The 21,939-nt window shown below is 37.9% G+C and overlaps 1 protein-coding gene across 6 annotated transcripts; it reads left to right on the forward strand.

Annotated features, from left to right (window-relative positions):
• The first annotated feature begins 444 nt into the window (after nt 1–444).
• LOC127804889 (B3 domain-containing protein At2g31720-like) lies at nt 445–18,633 on the forward strand. 6 transcript variants are annotated; one of them, XM_052341975.1, is made up of 5 exons: nt 445–804; nt 2,606–2,918; nt 15,173–15,256; nt 15,977–16,053; nt 17,279–18,633. In XM_052341975.1, the coding sequence occupies exon 5, from the start codon at nt 17,325–17,327 to the stop codon at nt 18,435–18,437; it is 1,113 nt and encodes a 370-aa protein (XP_052197935.1). In that variant the 5' UTR covers nt 445–804; nt 2,606–2,918; nt 15,173–15,256; nt 15,977–16,053; nt 17,279–17,324; the 3' UTR covers nt 18,438–18,633. The 6 variants fall into 6 exon arrangements, 5 of the variants coding, with proteins under 5 accessions (XP_052197935.1, XP_052197938.1, XP_052197937.1 ...); XM_052341978.1 differs by lacking the exon at nt 15,173–15,256; XM_052341977.1 differs by lacking the exon at nt 2,606–2,918 and having other exon boundaries at nt 15,161–15,256.
• Nucleotides 18,634–21,939: the final 3,306 nt, after the last annotated feature.

Here is a 21,939-nt window from a genome sequence, read left to right on the forward strand (position 1 = left end):
TAACGTGGGCTTTTCAATTTAAAATCTCATTAAGAGTATTTTAGGCATCTCACATAAAAGTGGTTATAGAGTGCAATTAGTTTGTTTGATTTGTCAGAAATATTTTTTTACTATAAAGTGGTTAAAAATAATTTTCTAAATTTCTTTTAGGTTATTTATGAATTTTTCCCTTAATTATTTTTTAATATCTTAAATGGCGGTATATTAAATTAAGGATATTCTCTATTAAAACATAAAATAGTAAATAATTAATTAAATTTAAATTTTAATAAAATGTTAAATATTAAAAAAATTATAATTATTAATTCTGTTAGAATTATTTAAAATAATAAATTTAAATTTTTTTTTAATTACATCTCCCGCGCATTGCACGGGTTTGACGCCAGTTGCTAGTAATAATACTTTAGCTATAGTGAAATCAAACGCACCCTAAATTAATTTGGTTTGTATTTTACGATTATAATCTCTCTCCTTTGTGTTTCTCTGTTCTCTCGTTTGGGGAGGTTCGATGATGGCCACCGTTGAATCGAAGGGGTTGTGGAGAGCACAATTACAATGGGTTTTCTACAACCCCATCTTGAAACCCTAAATCGGACGAGACGGAGAAGAATTGAATCGAATTGAATATTGGGATGGAACGGAAGGGCATCCTCCGGCGGCGGCCGCGAGGCGGAAGGGCATCGGGACGCGAGTGTGGCTTGTGGTGTCGGAATCGGGAGAGTCGCACATGGAAGAGGTCGGGAAGCACTCGATCATGCGGCGGACGGGGCTGGCTGGCAGGAGAAGGTATTCTCGGCAGAGAAGGTATTCTTTCTCTTTCTTTCTTTCCCGTTCATGCTCTGTCAGAAGCGCTCTGTCAGCATATTTCCATATTTAAATTGATTTCTAGAGTTAGGTCTGTATGTGTTTCTTTAGCTTCAAAACTACAAGAATTTTGTGCGATCGCGTTCCTGCCTCTTCCAAAATCATACTTTTTCTCTCCTTGAAGCATCTTTTCCTTCTGAAATTGTTTCCAAACCATTGTAGCCCCTCTCATGGCTATTCCTTTTTCTCTTAAATTAGTAAATATCAATTAAATTTGTTACTACACATGCCTTCACTCCAAAATGATTTATCCTAGGCATATTGATACGATAAAAATTACGCACCATCCAAAATCCAATGTGCTGCCATATCTATAGAAGATCATTATGGTCACGGTTGCAGTAATTGAAGATGAATGTTTCTCATGCTTTTTTATTACTTGCTTTAAAAAATGTCTTATGATTGTTTTAGTCTCTTTCTTTGGCTAATTATTCGAGTACATCCCATTTGTGTATTTCTGAAATTTGTATAGAAGCAATGTAATGTAATTCTCTAAATTTTCTAAAATGGTTATTGTTTTTGTTGTATAGGTCTGTGTAGGCTTTATTCTACTTTTAACTTTTGTCTCTTGATAATCTAATTAAATTTTCTTCATTAGATAATTTAGTTGGAACTTAGATACCTGTGGGGCCCACCTTAATATCACTTGACCTTGTGGGGCTCCCATGACCTCATGGGACCCACTTGATCCTGAGGGGCCCGCCTGGCTCCATTTTCCTTGCCAAGCCCCATACCAATATATCTCAACTATCAAATTCTCATGAAATAATTATTAACTCCCAATTTCATGGGAAACAAATGATGTGCTGAGGACTGGGGAATTACAAAAAGCATTACAATTCTATGTAAATGTATCACACAAAATTATAAGTCTAAATAGATTAAAATAAAGTTGTGCATAACATGGTGACAGGTAGCTAGACTTAGCCTAGGGTTTTTTTATGAATTGTGGAAGAATTTGGAAAGAGAGAATAGAAAGGGAGTGAGAATTCAGAGGGAAAAGAGAGGGAGAGAGATTTTGAGTGGGAAAGAATTTGTTATTACTCAACAATGATTCCCATCCTCTATACTTAGCCAATTTATGGGCTCTTATCTTTCAGTTTAATATCTAACTGAAAGGTACAATCATTCACAGCAACAACAGCGTACAATATAGCACATGCATTAGTGTTGTGTTTGCCTCGAGATAAATGATAGGAGATCAGTGCAAGCTCTGAAGATTTATCGGCTATATTTTTTTTAGGTAGTTAAGAGGTTTATTTCTCAAAGTCTAATTGTTATATCTTTGGGGGTCTAATTGTAATATCCCATATTTGATTAGTTATATCGGGGTTCCGCCTCTTCTATAAATAAGAGGGTAAGGCGACAATCTAGAGAGATCCAACATCCTTTCAAGCTCTCGGTTACTATTGTGAGTACATGAGTTCTTGGGCTTTCTTGGAGTGAATGAGGGATTGTACTTGAGCGATAGGATTGTATGAGAGCTTGGGTTATGTACTGATCAATTTCTACTGAGTAAAGGCTGCTTGATTGAGGGTGTTGGACTGCTGGATGTAGAGTCAATTCAGTTGGCTTGAACCAGGATAAAAGGCCGTCGCGTCTCATGTGGTTTGATGTTTCTTTCTTGTTCTGTTTGTGCTTCTATTTCTGTTCTTTATTATCTGATGTGTTGTGGTTTGTTGGCCGGTGAGTTGTAAGTGTGTTAAGTGGTATTTGATTGGTTTCTTGGGTGTGTTTAAAGGCTGCCAGTGCTCTTAATTTATAACAATTAGGATTGCAATGACTACTATATGCCTGGGGTCGTGACACATGGATACAAACTACCCACATGACAAGCTACCCAAGGCTCAAAGTACTACACAACCCACATGACGAGCAACCCGGGTCTCCAAGTACTGAAACTTTATCCTGGTGCATATCCAGTATAACCAAAACTAACCATGTTCGTGAAGATAATCTGTTTTTTCATGAAGAGGGAGGTGCTTATTGCGGAGATGATGCATTTAAGTTGTTTTCTTGTTCGGATCGCAACCAATTTCAACTCCAGTTTCAAGGTGAGGTTTTAGGCAAGAGATACTAATTAAATAATTCTTGTTTGACAAGAAAAGTAGAAAGAGTCTCCTCTAGCAGCATCGGCTTTCAGCTAATGATGGGTTTAGTCAACAAATGTATAGAAGCTGCCATGTGAACTCCGGATTTTAAGAATTCCGAGCATAAGCATGGGTCTGATATTCATCTTATGTTATACTAATACTATATTTGTGGTGATGATATTGATGCTGTGTACAATTTTGCAACATGTTTTTCCCTAGTCCTAGTGAAGTCTTTTGCTGATAGCAGCTGATACTCATGCATATTCAAGCCGTGTCTTGACCAAGAGAGTTGTGGGTTGATGTTGCTTCTTTTACTAGCAGTTCTTAATTACCTTGTCTTCAACAGAGATTTTATATTGTCATTTTAGATATGTTTTGCACATCTTAAGGTTGTAATGACGTTCTTCTATATACCGTAACATTCAGGATGGCATTCCAACTTCTGTGATGGTTCTATTCAAGACGGTTACCCTTTTGTGTTCGATTGCATTGAAGAACTGAAAGCCTAGTTGAATTTTAATATAATGTCTAGATTGTGTACCCATGTCATCAGCTTGTAATCTTTTAATGTTTCTGCTTGTTACGTCCAAGGAATGAGACTTCCTTTCTGTAATTTGGAGGATGCATTGTAATAGGAATAAATAATTAATTTCCTGGTGCTCATGTATCAAAAGTATTATTCTACTTATTCTTATTGCAAAGGCCGTGAAAAGCACTCACACAGACTTTGAAGATTGATTTAAGGTTACTTGGGGTTCACCCTCTCTGAATCCTCATGTTATGACCATGTAAAATGCTGAAAATGACAGCCCAAGTAACATGGCACGGACACTGGTACCTGTTAGAAAACGAGTAGATTCTTTCCTATTGTCATGTGTATCGTGTATTGCTGATTATCTTTTTCTGATTTGCTTGTTTATTTCATTGTATTTTACAGTTGTAAGATCCTTCCTTTTCTGTACATATTTCCTAAGTCAATTTAGGAAACTCTCTAATTAGGAATCTTCCTAATTAGGTTTAGGAAACTGCCTATACGATTGATAGGCTTGTATAAATGCTGTGTTCTTCTTTGAGAATGAATAAGATTGGATTATTCTTCTTCTTTTCAACGTGGTATCAGAGCTGTAGGTTCTATACTTGATCCAAAGTTTTTCCTCGGCTATTCAAAACCAAAACCTTCTTTGATTCAAGGTTTCCCTCGGTTGTTTGAAACCAAAACCTTCTTTGATCCAATCTTCTTTCATAAACTAAAGCCATGACCAAAACCATAGAATCTGGTAGTACCAATGAGTTTCCTTTCTTGAGCAGTTCCAGTAGTGGTGTGATCACCAGTGGGGAGTTGCAAAATATCCAGGAAGCATACCGATTAAATAGTAAAAATTACCTTAAGTGGTCCTAGCTAATTAGGATGTTTCTTAAAGGCAAGGGAAAGTTGAGTCACTTGTTTGGAATTGGGCCTAAGGAGAGCGACTTGGCATACGCCTCTTGGGATGAGGTGGACTCACTGGTGATGTCTTGACTCTATAACTCAATGATTCCAAAAATCAATGACATGGTGATGTTTCTTTCCACGGTTAAGGAGATATGGGAAGTTGTGAAGATCACCTATTCTAAGGTAAATGATGCTGTTCAAATCTATGAAATTAGGACTAAGGTAGCAGCCACTAAATAAGAGACTCGATCTATAATCGAGTATGCAAACTTACTGGAAACCTTGTGGTAAGAATTGGATCACTGTGTATCCAAATGAAGTGTAGTGAGGATGTTGCCATCCAAAAGAAGTTTGTGGAAAAGGAGAGAATTTATGACTTCCTTGTAGGAATCAATGTAGAGTACAAGGCGATGAGGGTTTAAATCCTTGGCAAATCTAATTTGCCTTTGTTAAATGAGGCAGTTTCAATAGTGCGTGCTGAGGAAGGCAGAAGGGGGGTAATGCTGGAGGTAAATCCAATGGCGAGTTCAACCCTATTGACTTTGAAAGGCCTTGGTTGGAAAGATTGGCAAGGGTGGAGAGAAAGACTTCAGACATGGCTAAAACCACAAATAAAGATAATCTGTAGTATACCTACTGTAAGAAGCCCAAACGCACGGTTGATAAATGCTAGAAGCTTCATGGTAAGCCAGCTAAAGGAGGACAATCAAAGGGGCATGCCTATGTGGCCAACAACCAACAAAGTGCAGAAGGTGAAGCTATAGGTTAAGTTGATTCGTTGGAACTAAAGAGGGAGGAAATAGAAAAGCTAAGGAGTTTGCTGGGAACTCTTGAAAAAGGGTCAGGTGCAAGCACAAGTACTTCTAACTTAGCCTTCACAGGTATTACTTCCACTTCATTTAATTTACATGCTTTAGACCTAGCCCTTTAACATTTTTGGATTCTTGACTTCGGGGCTATAGACCATATGACCCCTTCCTCCACCAAATTTTTATCCTACAAACTATGCCCTAGTACAAGGAAAATTGTGTTGGCCGATGGATCCTTAACAACTGTAATTGGCCAAGGGGATATTCTCATTAATAGCAATCTAACCCTAAGAGATGTCCTACATGTTCCTAAGCTTTTCACTAATCTGGTTTCTATTAAAAAATTAACCCATGATGCTAACTGCCTTGCCATCTTCTACCCTTCCTTTTGTGAATTTCAGGAAAAAGATTGGAGGAAGATGATTTGGTGTGCTAGGGTAAAGGATGACCTCTATCACCTTGAAGATCTTAGTGGATAGATTGAAAAAGGGCAGTGTTTCCCTATATCACTTTTAGTTAAACCTAACAAGGATGTACTTTGGTTCATCATTTTCGTTTAGGGCATCTATCTTTTAAAGTTCTCGAGTTTATGTTTCCCTTTTTGTTCAAGGGATTAGATGCTAGAGACTTCCAATGTGATGTATGTGAGTTTGCCAAACATAGAAGGGTTTCATTCCCTCTCAATAATAATAGAAGTTCACATCTTTTTCATTTAATTCATAGTGATATATGGAGTCCCTCTTCGGTTCCAAATCTATCAGAAGCTAGGTGATTTGTGTTTTTTGTTGATGATTGTACACGTGGTTTGCCTTTATCTTTTAAAGACCAAATCAGAAGTGTGCACCATCTTTCTCAAATTTTTCAACATGATTAAGACTCAATTTGGAGTTGAAATCAAGAGAGCCAGGACAGATAATGTTAAGGATTTTTTCAATCAAACGTTATCTAATTTCATTCAGCATAAAGGTATAATCCATGAGTCTTCATGTGTCTATACCCCTCAGCAAAATGGGGTAGTTGAGAGAAAAAATGGTCATTTGCTAGCTGTTACAAGGGCCTTGCTATTTCACAATAATGTTCCTAAACATTATTGGGGAGAAACAACCTTGACAACAACTTATCTTATTAATAGGCTGCCATCTTGAAGTCATAATTTCATTAGTCCAATTCAACTTTTTTCTAAAACTTTTCTAGATTTCATGCCCTTTAATGGAATCTATCCTAAAGCTTTTGGTTGTGTGAGTTTTGTTTATAATCATTCACCTAATAGAAGTAAGCTAGATCTTAGGGCCCTTAAATGTATCTTTGTTGGGTATTCCTACACTCAAAAGGGTTATAAATGCTTTCATCCTCCATTCAAACGGTTTTTTGTTTCAGCTGATGTCAGTTTTCTAGAGGGAAGTCCATATTTCAGTAATGCTTATCCTAAGGGGGAAGACTGAATTCTTGGAGGAACCGAATAAGGAATTGTTTCTCCCTATTCTTCATTCTCCTTCGTCTAAACATTCTACATCTCATCCAAAGGATATACCATAGGATTCTCTAAATGTGATGCACAGGGAAACACTCCAGCCTTTTTCTAGCCCACTAAAGGTGTATTCAAGAAGAAAGGCCTCAGTTCCTAACCGTATTCATGCTAAACCATCTGAATCAAGTCCAAATTCCTGTAATCCCAATTTTGAGCCTACTTCATCTCCTACTTAGTCTATGCTGTCCCTTGACCTAGCCACATCAGAGCCTGACCCAATCACCTATGCTCAAGCTAAACTTAAACTTAATGACCTGGACATTCCCATTGCCCTCAGGAAGGGGATTGAGACTTGCACTAAACATCCTATCCATCTGTTCATGATCTACTCTCACTTATCTCTTGCCCATAAGACCTTCTTAACCAACCTTAATACCATTCGTATACCAAAGACCTTGTCTGAAGCATTGAGTAATGATAGCTGGAAGGATGCCATGATGGTTGAGATGGTAGCTCTTGGGAAGAACCAAACTTGGGAGTTGGTTAAGTTGCTAAAGGGGAAGTAGCTTGTAGGTTGCAAATGGGTATTTACGGTGAAGTACAAATCTGATGGGACTCTAGAAAGGTACAAGGCTAGGCTGGTAGCTAAGGGGTATACCCAAACCTATGGGGTAGATTACTTGAAAACTTTTGCCCCAGTAGCAAAAATGAACACTGTCAAAGTGTTGTTGTCATTGGTAGTTAAACATGATTGGCCATTACATCAATTTGATGTAAAAAATACTTTTCTACATGGGGAGTTAGAAGAAGAGATTTATATAGAAGTTCCCCTTGGATTTGGGTTGCTAACAAAAGAGGAGAATGTTGTATGTAGGCTGAAAAAGGCACTCTATGGGCTGAAATGGTCTCCTAGAACCTGTTTTGGGAGGTTTACCAAGGTTATGCTTGGATTAAGTTACAAGCAAAGTCAAGGTGACCGCACTTTGTTTGTTCATCATTTAGTTTTCGGGAGGATGTCATCACTATTAGTGTATGTTGATGACATTATAGTTACTGATGATGACAAACAAGGAATAGAATAGTTAAAGGGGTGTTTGACAAGAGAGTTTGAGATCAAGGAGTTAGGGAAGTTGAAATACTTTCCAGGCATAGAAGTAGCTCAGTCTAAAGAAAGAATATTTATTTCTCAACACAAATATGTGCTGGATCTATTGACTGAAATAGGCATGCTTTGTAGCAAGGCAGTGGAGACACCTATTGAACCAAGCCACAGAATTGTGGCTAATTTTGAAGCAGGAGTAGTGGATAAGGGTTCATATAAACGGCTGGTAGGGAGACTTATTTATTTGTCTCATACTCAGCTAGATATAGCCTATGCAGTAAGTGTGGCTAGCCAATTCATGCATGATCCAAGAAAATCACCTAAAGGCTATGCACCAGATTCTTTACTATCTTAAAGGTTCTCTAAGTAAGGGTGTTATGTTTAAAAGGGGCAGAACTTATTTGTTAGATCTTAACGAATCTGACAAGGAATTCTAGAGAATTCCGAGAATTCTCTAGAGTTAGGGAGATAGAATTTAGGAGAAAGAGAGGGAAAGAGAGATAGAGAGAGAGAGAATTGGGAAAGAATTAGAATGATTTTGATTCAAAATTCAACATAGCCTCAATACAATTGAGCAATCCTTTATATAGAGAGGATCCTGCACTTCCATTCCTGCCAAATGAAGGTTTTATTTACATTAGTGCCCCCTTCTTGAATTAGCTACCCAACTTCCTAACCGTGCATGTCATAGCCCGCCACTTACATGTCTTACTCCCTGTTTATGGTTTATATCATGACACTTATCTTTAGAAGCATACACAAATATTGATTATGCTGGGCCCTTTATGGATAGAAGATTCACCTTAGGTTATTGCACTTTGTTGGTGGAAATCTTATTACTTGGAGAAGTAAAAAACAGAGTGTGATGGCTAGGTTTAGTGCTGAAGCTGAGTTTAGATCTATGGCCCTAGGTATTTGTGAACTACTTTGGCTGAAAATTATTATAACAGACTTCAAAATTTGATGGTCAACTCTATGAGTCTTTATTGTGACAACAAGTTTGCCATAAGCATAGCCTATAACCTGGCTCAACATAATAGGACAAACCATGTTGAGGTTGATAGGCATTTCATCAAGGAGAAACTTGAGAGTGGATTGATTTGTACTCCCTATGTTCCTATAGGAGGGAAGCCAGTTGATGTTTTAACTAAGGGCTTACCGGGTCAAGTATATCATAAGATATTGAGCAAGATGGGAATGCATGATATACACTCACCATCTTGAGGGGGAGTGTTAGAAAACAAGTAGATTCTTTCCTATTATCATGTGTATCGTGTATAGCTGATTATCTTTTTCTGATTTGCTTTTATATTTCATTTGTATTTTACATTTGTAAGATCCTTCATTTTCTGTACATATTTCCTAAGTCAATTTAGGAAACTCTCTAATTAGGAATCTTCCTAATTAGGTTTAGGAAACTGCCTATATGATTGATAGGCATGTATATATGTTGCGTTTCTTCTTTGAGAATGAAAAGACTGGATTACTATTCTTCTTTTCAACAGTACTTGCTGGCTCAAAGTCGTTACCTTTTGAATTTAGAGCACTTGAAGCCTGTCTTGAGTCTGCTTGCAGGTGCCTTGAATCTGAAGTATGCATCTTGCTGAATAAACATCCTTCTTTTGTTCCAATTACTCTTCTTAATTTTCATGCTTTTTTCTATAATTCTCCTGATATAGTCAGGAGCACTCCATACTTTTATCAGTTATGTTGTCAGCACCGCTGGGATTGACAAGGATGAGGGCGGAATTCAAGAGAATTCCGATGACTCGGGGAGAGAGGGAGAGAGTGAAGGGAGAGAGAAGAGATAACAGAAAGGAGAGAGAAAATATAGAAGATTCTCATTAATCATGAGAAGCATGGCTCCAGTATAATCAGCTTTATATGCTATTAGAGGACCCTTTTAGAAGACAGCTGTGACTCAGCATATCCTAACTACCCTGTCGAGACTCATCCATGGCGTTACAAAATAGGATGGACCTTTCTACCCCTATATCTTGCTAGCTACATGACAAATTCCCCTCTTTAAAATATTTCTTGTTCTTAAGAAATTACAAGAGTCTGGCTACCCGAGGGAATTGTTTGACCAATTCCAGAAGGTACTCCCAAGTTGTGTCATTTGGGAGCCGATTGTTCCATTGTACCTACACTTGAATCAAGGGTAAGGACCCTTGTTAGATGACCCTCCTGTCCACAATTGCCATAGGTTCAGATTCCCCTAGGCTCTCCTCCTCCAAGTTTGGTGGTTTAGCACTTACCACTTCATGTGGCCTCACAGATTTTTTGAGTAAAGATACATGGAAGACTGGATGGATGCCCACTCCGTCTGGTAGCTGTAATCTATACGCAGAGCGTCCTACCTTAGTTGTTGTCTGGAAAGGGCTGAAATACTTAGGTCCCAGCTTAGAGGGGGGCTTGCCTGTGAACAACTGCTGCTGAAATCTCCTTACCTTTAAGTAAACAGAATCTCCCTCTTCAAAATTCCTTTCTGTTCTCCTCCTGTCTGCCATTTGCTTCATTCGATTTTGTTCCACTATTAATTCTTGTTTAATTAGCTGGAGGGCTTCATGTCTCTACCTTAAGTATCTATTCACATCCCTTTCCACATTGGAATAGTGCATCACTGCTGGAATGAGCGACAGTTTGTACCCAAAGAGTGCCTCGAAAGGCGATCGCTTGAGTGAGCTATGGAAGTTTGAGTTGTGGCACCATTGAGCTAAAGACAACCATTGATTCCAGCTTTTCGGTCAGTGAAACACACACACCGTAGGTAAGCTTCCAAGCACTGATTTACTCTTTCTGTTTGTCTATTCGTCTCCGGATAATAGGCTGTAGACATATGTAAGCCAACTCCTAGTTGTTTGAACAATTCTCTCCAAAAGTTGCTAGTAAATATCTTATCCCTGTCTGAGGTGATAGACAAGGGCAAGCCATGTATCTTAACCACCGAATCCAACAATATCCTAGCCACATCAGAAGCTGTGAAGGGGTGAGCTAGGTTGAGGAAATACCCAAATTTAGTCAGCCTATCCACCATTACTAGGATAGTGCTCTTCCCTTCGGACCGGGGTAAGCCTTCCACAAAATCCATGGAAATTCTTTGTCATGTTTGATTTGGTATTTCCAATGGTTGAAGTAAACCGGGGTAGGGAACTTGCTCTTGTTTGCATTTTTGGCAGACGAAGTAGGTTAGTACATAGGCTGCCACTTCCTTCTTCATTCCTGGTCAATAGAACAACTGTCTCACCTTGTTGTAGGTAACATTTAGGCCGGAGTGTCCTCCAATGGGGGATGCATGCAAGGCTTGTAGGATTCGGGTTCATAGTTGAGGGTCTTCCCCAATCACCATCCGCCCTCAATACCTCAATAGCCTTGCCTTCAATGTGTACCCTTTTTGTTCACCGCCACCGGCTGCGAGACTGGTCATGAGTTCTTGAGCCCATGGTGTCCCCTCATAGCTGCGTGACATCTCTTTGATCCAATCGGGAACAAGTACAGAAACTGCTTGGCACTCCCCATTGTCTTCCTTTCTTGACAGTGCATCAGCCACTGTATTTTCTTTGCCCTTGCGGTACTGGATGCTGTAATCCAATCCTAGCAACTTGGTTACCCCTTTTCTTTGCAACTGCGTGTGTAACCTTTGCTCTCTTAAGAATTTGAGGCTTTCATGGTCGGTCTTGATAACAAATGAGTTTCCCTCCAAATAACACCTCCATTTGTCTACTGCCATTAGCACAGCTATTAATTCCTTATCGTAGATACTTAGCCCCAAGTGTTTGGGAGCTAAAGCCTGGCTAAGGAAAGCTATTGGCCTACCATCCTGCGCTAACACTACTTCCACTCCCTTGTCACATGCATCTGTTTCCAATATGAAAGGCTTGGAAAAATTTGATAGAGCTAGAATTGGAGCTTGGGTCATAGCCTCCTTTAAAGAACCGAAGGCGGCTGCTGCCCTCTCCCCCCATTCAAAACCATTCTTCTTGAGCAATTCAGTCAGCGGTTTGCTGATTATTCCATACCCCTTAATGAACTTCCTGTAGTAGTCGGTTAGCCCAAGAAAACCCCTTAGTTCCTTCACAGTCTTAGGGGTAGGCCACTCCACCATGGCGGTAATTTTTTTTGGATCAGTAAGCACACCCTCTCTCGTGATGATGTGCCCAAGGTATTTCACCTTTCCCTTTGTGAAGATACATTTAGACTTTTTAACATACAATTGGTTAGATTTGAGGACTTGGAATGCGGTTTTGAGGTGGGCTAGATGTTGTTCCATGGTTGGGTTGTAAACTAAGATATCATCGAAGAAAACAAGGATAAATTTTCTAAGATAGGGGCAGAAAATGTGATTCATGAGGGCCTGAAATGTTGCAGGGGCATTAGTTAGACTGAATGACATTACTAGGAACTCATAGAGCCCTTGGTAGGTGCAAAAGGTGGTTTTGGGTATGTCCGAGGCATTCATTCGGATCTGATGATAACCAGATCTGAGGTCTAGCTTAAAAAAAATTGTAGTTCCTGATAATTCACCAAGAAGGTCGTCTATGATAGGAATGGGGAACTTGTTTTTGATGTTGTAACTGTTTAACTATCTATAATTAACACAAAACCTCCAACTACCATATTTTTTCTTAACCAAGAGAACAAGGGAGGCAAACGGGCTTTGACTCGACCGAATGACCCTTTTTGACAGCATTTCTTTCACTAGGTGTTCAATCTCAGCCTTTTGAAACGGAGAATAACGGTAAGAGCGGACATTTATGGGTTCGGTGTTTGGTTTAAGATGCACGGTATGTTCTAAAAAACGGTCTGGGGGTAAGGAAGTGGGTTCCAAGAATAGTTCCTCAAATTCAACCAATACAGAATGTAAAGAATTAGTAAACTGTACCTCACTCGGGGTATTGGCTAAGGCATGTATCTTGAACCACTAACTGCCCATTGTTTCATCTATTGTCCTTCCCTCCCACTCCTTAACAACATAGACCGAATGGAGCAGTGCGATGGTTCCTTCGTCCTGCTCAATGAGCTTCTGCAGGTGGCTGCCTAAGATTGCTTTGCACTCTTCTCCATCTCCACTCCCTGTTAATGTTACCCTTCTTCCTCCTTTATCAAAAGTCACTTCTAACGTGTTGAAATCAAATATGAGGAGGCTGACTGTTTTCATCCAATCTACTCCCAACACTACTTGACATCCGCCTAGCTGTAAAATCCTTAGTTTGGCAGAAAACTCATGCCCTTGCATCCTCCATGTAAAACCTTGGCACTTGTACCGGCTATCTTGTAACCATTAGCAACCGTGACATATAGAGGGAGAACACATAGTAGTTCCTTGGCTGAGCTTTCGTCCAAGAAACTATGCGAGCTCCCACTATCTATCAATATCAGAAGTTTCCTCTTCCCAATGTTACCTTTTATTTTGATCATTTTTTTCTGAAGGGTGGCCTTCCAAGGCATGAAGTGAAATATTCCCTCCTTCCTCCTCTTCTTCCACTTGCTTCCCGGTTTTTGCGTCAGACATCTTTTCTACACCTTCGTCATCTTCCCCTTTCATTTGCATTAATGCTCTTTTGCACTGGTGCCCTACTGTATATTTCTCCCCACATTTAAAACACAAGCCCATTTGTCATTTCTGATCCCATGTAAGGGACCGTAGGGGATTGGCTGCAATTGGGGTCTTTGGTGGGTAGCTTCCCTTTTGCATTTGGGAATTGCCAGCCCTCTGACTCCTCCCTGTCGAGCCTTGCCACCCCATTCCAAACCCGTTTTGTGAGAGTTTGTGTTTCCGAGCGAAGGCGTCCAAAGACAAACTCATGTAAGCGAGCCTTCTTAGCTGCTTGCCTGACTGTCGCTGGTTGTAGCATTTTCACCATGGGTCTTAGCTCATCATTCAGTCGGCTAAGAAAGTTGGACACAAAATACTTCTCGTCTAGCATTGGGTGGGCGTGTCCTAACCTTGATTTCAGCTCCTCAAATCGGGCCTGATACTCCTCCAATGTCCCATCTTGCCTTAGCTTATTAAATTGTTCCACCACATTCGTCAAGTTGCTTTCACCGATCCTGGCACAGAATTTGTCTACAAACTCTGGCCACTTCCATTCCTGTCGTCTAGCACTCCAACTTTGAAACCATGAATCTGCTATATCGTTCAAGTATGCAGCAACCATGTTGACCTTGTTTTCTTCCATCACCCGATAGTGATAGAAGAAGCATTTGCACCTTCTTATCCACCAACGAGGCTTTACTCCTTCAAACATTGGTATCTCCATTTTTGGGATGGGAATGTTAATTGCAACACCTAAACCTCCTCTCATGGTCGTCTCTCTTGCGGGCTCCATCATTTCGTCTCTTTCTTGACAGCCCTGTGCTCCTTGGAGGATGGGAGTAGTAGCCGTTCTTGGTGGAAAATCCACTGGTAATGTCGCGTTCGGTTGTCGAGAAAAAATGGCCAATGCAACGTTCAGCTGTTGGCTTAATCCCGTAAACTCCACTCGGAGATGAGCGAAGTCATCCCTCAAATTTCGCTCTATTTCCATAACATCCGACCTTATCCTGCTTATGTCTTCGTGGGTATTTCTGATACCCGCTTCTATCGTTTCCAACCTTTCCTCCACCAGCTCCTGGCCTTGTTGCATGCCTTCTTTTATGGCGTCTAAGCGAGCTTCCATTTGTTTCATGCAGGTACCTTCCGCCATATTCGTTGGTTGCAGCTCGTTGGTCCTAGACCGTCGTCTCTGATACCAATTGTCAGCATCGTTGGGATTGACTAGGCTGAGGGCGGAATTCAAGAGAATTTTGGTGACTGGGGGAGAGAGGGAGAGAAAGAGTGAAGGGAGAGAGAAGAGATAACATAAAGGAGAGAAAATATAGAAGATTCTCATTAATCATGAGGAGCATGGCTCCAATACAATCAGCTTTATATGCTGTTAGAGGACCCTTCTAGAAGACAGCTGTTACTCAGCATATCCTAACTACCCTGCCGAGACTCATCCAAGGCGTTACAAAATAGGATGGACCTTTCTATCCCTATATCTTGCTAGCTATGTGACATATGTGTGGATAAGCTAGTTATTTTCTTGTTGGCTGACTGGTGAATACTGATTTCCTCTACCTTTAATTTCTAGTTTACATGTCCTTTGTAGCTTAAATAGTTCTATACGATTAAATGGAGCAAAAACTAATCCAATAAGATTGCACAGCTACAATTGCTTCCTTTCTTTGTAAATGAATGATTTCTACTGGAACAGAGTTATTAAATTATTAGTAGTTATGCATCTATAGCCTGCTGTTGACGAAAGCCATAGAGTAGAATGGACTGCAATCCTTAACCACAGACCATAATAGGGATTCTGTGTTCTTTCTTGTTATCAATCATAAGATGTAAAGTTGATACCTGTACAGTATATATTTCAGGAAGGAAGATTGGAGTGGCATTTAAAAACTGGCACTTAATATCATCTTTTCCAACAAATTAGATGGGTGTCCAAGTAGATAAAGGTACAGCTACATTTATTCAAATTTTGGATACATGTTGATTTCTTATTGAAGATGGTATCCAGAGAATTAGAAGTCCAACAGATAATTAAACTATATTTATTCAAGTAGATGTATATAAACATAAGCAAAGAACAAATAAAGATGAGATAATGAAATAGATATACACATATTAGGTTAAAGTTGTGAATAGCCAACATTTGGAAACAAGTAAGTATTAAAGATAAAAAGAAAAGATAATAATCACTTGTTTAAAAATAAATAAATAAACCAATTCATTGTTAAAGAAGGACTTAGAGAACCAAATACATTTTGGAATATAGATTATGCATAATTTTGTAAACAAATATATGTATATGTGTGTTATACCAAATCCATGTAAGAATAGGTACACGTGTTTTACTAAATAAATATAGAAATATGGATATATCTTAATTCAAATTCATATAGGAATGGGCTTACCAAATCCAAGTAGAAATATGCTTTAGTAGATGTATATATACACATAAAGGGTAGATAGAGAGAGCACACAAAGACGAAAGAAGAAAGATAGAGAGAAGAGAGAAGGATTGAAGGAAGGAGTCATTAGCAAGTCTTGGTCTGGTCTAGGTGCAACTGATTTTCTCAATTTGTTTAATTTCATTTGTTAGGATACAATGATGTGTGTTGTTTTGTCAAGGATGCAACTAATTATTTTTCTTCTTATTTTTGCATTTTGTCAAGCTGTTTGCTATCAACAATCACAAAGAAAGCAAGAGAGATTTCAAACCCACCAGAGTTTTCAGCCGACGACGACTGAGGTAAGCATTCATGTCCTCCACCGCTCTTACTATTTTATTTAATATCAATGTGATGATTTGGACGAAATAAAAGTGGTTATTGGTATGGCAAAGAACAAAGGCAAGGACATATTTACGTATATTTTTCCCTTGGGGTGGTAAGACTGAAGTTTAGGTAGCACGTGCTGTGAGTTTGAGGATGCCTGTACTTGGGCTTCAGGGAGATAACCATATCCATGTCAAGTTTGGGTTTGGGTTTGGGTTTGAGTTTATGACCATTAATCCATAAAACTTCTTATTTCTTGAATCAATTAAACAGATAAATGCTGACATCTCCATTTTAGCTCTAATAACGATGTTATATTACGTATCACTTGGGATCGCCAATTTGGAGATCTATTTTTTTGTTTTTGTTTTTTTTTTTTTAACTTTTTATTTCATCTACAATTCTTGCTGTCTGCCCCTCAACTCATCTCTTTTAATGATTTTTCTCTAGACACACTCATCTCTCGTCGGACCATGTGTTGTTTTGCCTTCCTTTGTGTCTTCTTTGGTTTCCACTACGTATTCAGCATTTGTTTTCGATTTTGATGTTGTTTTCCCTTTACTTTGTTGTTCGTCCTTTTCCTTAAGCTCACGTATACCAAATATCAACATGTATGTTAATGCCACAATTTCAAAAGAATTTTCATTTATTTAAGTCATCAACATTAAATAAAAAATATTACTAATTGTTGAGTCCTTATTTTCTATTTAAGTTTGGTTCTTTTAATATTAAATTAGGGTTGCCCATAAAAATAATGAGATTACTTCATTCTTCTAGGGAACATTATTACTTAATTGAGAATTAGGAAAGTAATTGGGCATATTTTATTGTTCAAATATAAGATATATAAACTACTATTAAATTTGGTTCATATTTTTTTTTTCTTTAACTTATGTATACATGTGATTTATATAAATATTATTATTATATGACACTTAATACGATAAATCAGTGTGGACACTCCCTCTAAATTGATTTTAGATGTTGGATAAATTTGCTCCCAATTGAGTCAAGTTAGATCTAATTTTTAAAATTGAAATGATTGGATGAAATTGTAAATTCACCCAAAAAATTAGATTATTTTCATGTTTAGCCTATATATATGTGATATGATGTAGGTAGTTACATGGTAGCTATATAGCTAATTAATTAGAAGCAAATTCTTCTGTTCTGTAATTAAAAAGTTTTTTTTTTTCCCAGGTGAGGTGGTGGTTGAAGAAGAGAAGAGATTAATAATCAAGGCAAGATGGAGAAGAGGTACTTGACAAGTGAGGATATAAAAGACATTGAGACGGACCCTAACTGTTCCCCATTCGAGTACTTGAGACGGATATCAATGGTTGCAAATCATATATACAGGGAAGAGAAGAACTCCATCAAAGTACCGGATAACCCACAACCAGAGTCTACTTGTTCTGATCATTCCTCCATCGTCCAAAGACAACCAGCAGCCAGCAGCAAGTCCCAAGCCCCAATACTAGTGATGGGCGGCTCATCTTCTTATTTTGCCGACTGCATCACAGAAGTAGCAATGATAGAGGTCGTTCGCTGCCGGGACGATGAAACAAACATTAGTAGTGCCAACAGAGAAGAGGAGAAGAAGACGAAGAAAAAGAGGAAAAAGAATGAAAGTGATTCCAACAATGGTATCGAGCCCGATTTGCCCAGGGAGTTGATGGATCGGATCAACACGTCAAACGGGAGCGAGGTGAAGCTGGTAATCCAGAATGTGCCATCGGAGACAGATTTGAGCGAGAGCCACAACCAGGATGACGAAACAAACACTGATAGTGTCAATAGAGAGGAGAAGACGAAGAAGAAGAAGATGAAGATGAAGATGAAGAAGAAGCAGAACGAGAGTGATTCCAACAGGGATGACAATAATGGCGCAGAGCCCGAGTTGCCCAGGGAGTTCATGGATTGGATCAACAGGTTAAACGGGAGCGAGGTGAAGCTGGTGATTCAGAAGGTGCTGTCGGAGACGGACTTGAGCGAAGGCCACAACCGGTTGTCGATGCCGTTAAGCCAAGTAAGAGCCGGGGACTTCCTGAGGGAAGAGGAGGCGGCGGCGTTAAGGCTGCACGAGGGCAGGAGTGTGAAGGGCATAAAGGTGGTGCTGTTAGAGCCCTTTGGGGAGGAGCAATGCACGTTGACGTTGAAGAGGTGGGATATGAAGAAGAAAGAGGGCAACACCAGCTCTTCCTATGTCTTCGTGGAGAAGTGGAAGTCAGTTTGCAAGAGGAATCGACTCAAGCCCGGCATGCCCATCCAGGTTTGGTCCTTTCGCCTGCCGTCTGGGGACTTGGCTTTTGCCCTCGTTGTCCTAAATCATCATCATCATCATCATCATCATCCATGAGATCCAATTTATTTGTCCTTTTCTGTTAACTGTGTCTGATTTGAGACACTTACTTAGTCTCTGTTTCTTGCAACAAGTTTTAATTACCAGTTATGACATTAGTATGAGGATTGAAAGCTAACATTGTTAACAACATCATATCTCCAGATGCAATAGCAGAAGGGTTTCCATACATTGAACTAACTTCTGTATTGTTTACATTGAACTCCTTCCCAAGAGTTAGTGCATGGGTCTCCACCATTAGGAACCCATCCAGGAAGCGGCGGGTATCATATAAAGCATTATTTGCAGAAGACGCACACATAAACAAGAAGAAATTCAAAAGCAAAAACGTTTTAGAGATGGAATGCATCATAATTTTAAGACTATCACTCAGGAGCTGAAGCAGAAGCAGGAAGGCAATAATATTCAAAGAAAAAAATTAGCCAACAAAGAAAAAAAAAATTACTTCAATTGAACTAAGTAATCACTAACTTTTGACACTTAATTTTGATACTCATAGAATTATAAATATTTTTCAAAGAATTAACAACATATCTTCATAAATTATCAAGTATTTTTCAAAAATTATAACCATTTTGGTTATGTAATGAAAAGTGTTTATAATTTTCAAAATTTAGAAACACTTTTTATTTCTAAAGTATTTATAATTTTTAAAAAATAATTAACAATTTATGAAAAAATGTTGTTAATTTTTCAAAAAACTACTTATAATAGCATTACCCCCCAAAATTGCAAGTAATATTTTAGTTATCGACTATATATTTGGTTCCCTTTTGCAAATTATAAAAGCTCTATATTAATATAATTTTTACCATCAAATATATCTATTGCTATTGACATTTTGAGACATTATTTTGCTCTTAATTTTTAATAAAGATAAATTATACTAAACACCCTTAAATTTTGATAAAAATATACAAACACCCTTGACATTCAAAATGTAACGACTCATTAGAGGACCCAGTATTTATTCAAAAATTATTTAATTAATTGTTGAAGTATTTGATTAAGAAATTTTGTCAATTAATTATTTAATGTGGCAATTTAGAGATTTTGAAGGAAAAGAATAATATTTATTTCCTTTTAATTTTAGAGTTTTATTATTTTTTGAGAGTTTTAATAATAATTTTTGTATTATTATTAATTAAGTGAGATTATGTATTTAAAGGAGAATGAGAATCCATGTATGAGATGGATTTGGATTGAGAGTCTCCTAGTTAGATTTGGAGAAGGAATCCAAGTTGTAGAAGAAGTGTGATCTAGGGCTTTATGTCTATATATAGAGCTCATTAGCTTAGTTTTTTCTTCACGCCGTGTGAAGAACAGAAAGGCCAAGAGATAATAGAGGCTTACTAGAGTCTTTAGGATCGCTCTAGGGTTCGATCAGAGAGTTCTATCAGGTAAGTATTATTCCTGTAATCCCTTCCATTACAGGTTCATATCAGTTTTGATTTCAGATTATTCTAGTTCTTCATTGTAGTTTTTAGATTTATATCAGTAAACAGAGGCGTATATATATATATATGTGTGTATAACAGTGAAGTTATGAGTAACTTCTATTAATCCTTATCCATTTTGGATTGCAAGTTCCATTAATGCTCATCCATTTTGGATTGCAAGTTCCAGTAATCCTTATCCATTTTGGATTGCAAGTTCTATTAATCTTCATCCATTTTGAATTGCAAGTTCGATTAATCCTTCATCCATTTTGGATTGCAAGTTCTATTACTCTAAGTTCTAATATTCGGATACTTTATATCGTATCCGGATGTATCTAAAGTTCTTTGAGTATGATTTCCGGATGATTTGTTTATACATCCGGAAAGGTCAAGATAATATCCGGATGTCTCGCCTGATATCCGGATGCCTCTCTCAAAAGTTAAAATTTTCATTCGAATAGTTCCCAGTTATATCCGAATGCATCAGTGAGATATCCGGATGACCAGAATCATATCCGGATGTCCTAGTTTATATCCGAATACATCCCAGCATATCCAAATAGCTTCTACTTTGAATGTCAGTGTATCCGGATGAGCTTTTTTCATATCTGGATGTCTTTTATCTTATCCGGATATCCTTCCTAATATTCGGATGACTTTTCCAAAAATCTAATTTAGCTTCCAATGAGTCATAATTCAAGTTTAATTCAATTAATGTATTGAATATCTTCCAACATTGAATTCATAAGCCAGAGCATGACAAGTTAATCATACCCATACCCTAAATCATAGTTCATTGAATCTTTGTATTCTAATATATAGATGAAGATCATATCGTGTTCAGCATTATTATAACATGATCAGCATTATTTTGTGAGATTATGTGCATACATTTTGGTATGAGCATTGAGCATGACTTTATATGGAGCACTACATATCGTGTGCCAGCATTTATGTGAGCATTGCATTGCATTATGCGGACTAAGCGGCTTGTCCGCGGGGATCCCATTAGTTTCAGTTTCAGCTCAGTTTATGAGTTGCTCGCTTGGTGGCAACCAGGGGGCTAGGGGCTTTGCCCACAGTACGTGCTTACAGTTTTTATATATACAGGGTTCAGATCAGTCAGGTATGTTTTATCAGATTATGTGAGCCTATGAGCCAAAGTTGCATACCTGCATTTAGTTTATAATTTATATGCATTATATTTTTATGAATGCAATCAGATAGTGAATATACAGTACAAGTTCAGTGAGTTATTTATCAGTATCGATATTTTTCAATTCAGCTTCAGTATTCTTTCCAACTTATTACTTGCTGAACTTTTGTAGCTCACCTTGTACTTTTCACCCCTCCAAGTTTTAGCAGGGGAGTATCAGATGTGGGGCCTAGTAGCAGTGGTTTATAGTGTGTGTATATGGAGCCACTCAAGATAAAAGATGTCTGGGAGTCTGTTGAGTTTATAGTGTTTTCTCAGTTTAGATCTATTTTATATTTCAGTTGAGGGATTGTCCCTTAGATAGAGTTTATGCTTTTCAGTTTGTATTGACTCAGAGTTTTTATTTCAGTTGATTGAGATATTCCTTTATGGTATCAGATTGCAGTTTATCAGTTAGTTTATCTTATTTTTCCCGTAGCACTTCTTTTCGGGCAATTTTAGGAGAGGGGGTGATACACAAAAAATGTCAAAAGATCTCTCTACCATTAATTTGGTGTATAAATGATTGATAATCCTTAATTTTATACATATTTTTACCTAATTTCGGTCTTAAATTTATATTATATTTTCTACTTAAAGTGTAAATTTATATAAATTTTACATAATTTGAATATATTTTTACCGGAAATGAATAAAGGAAATAAATTGAACATCTCATTTTTTTTTTACACGTTAAAATAAAAGAGTTAAATTGACTTAAAATGCAGATATAAGAGTGTAATCAAAATAACGAAGAGTTTGAGTTGTCAAACGAAAAAAAAATTAAAGTACAGAAATTAAATTAAATTAAAAATACAAATATAACGGTGTAATTAAAACAATAAAAATTTGAATAATCACACAC

Source organism: Diospyros lotus, chromosome 6 (assembly GCF_014633365.1).
Source record: "Diospyros lotus cultivar Yz01 chromosome 6, ASM1463336v1, whole genome shotgun sequence".
Taxonomy (NCBI): domain Eukaryota; kingdom Viridiplantae; phylum Streptophyta; class Magnoliopsida; order Ericales; family Ebenaceae; genus Diospyros; species Diospyros lotus.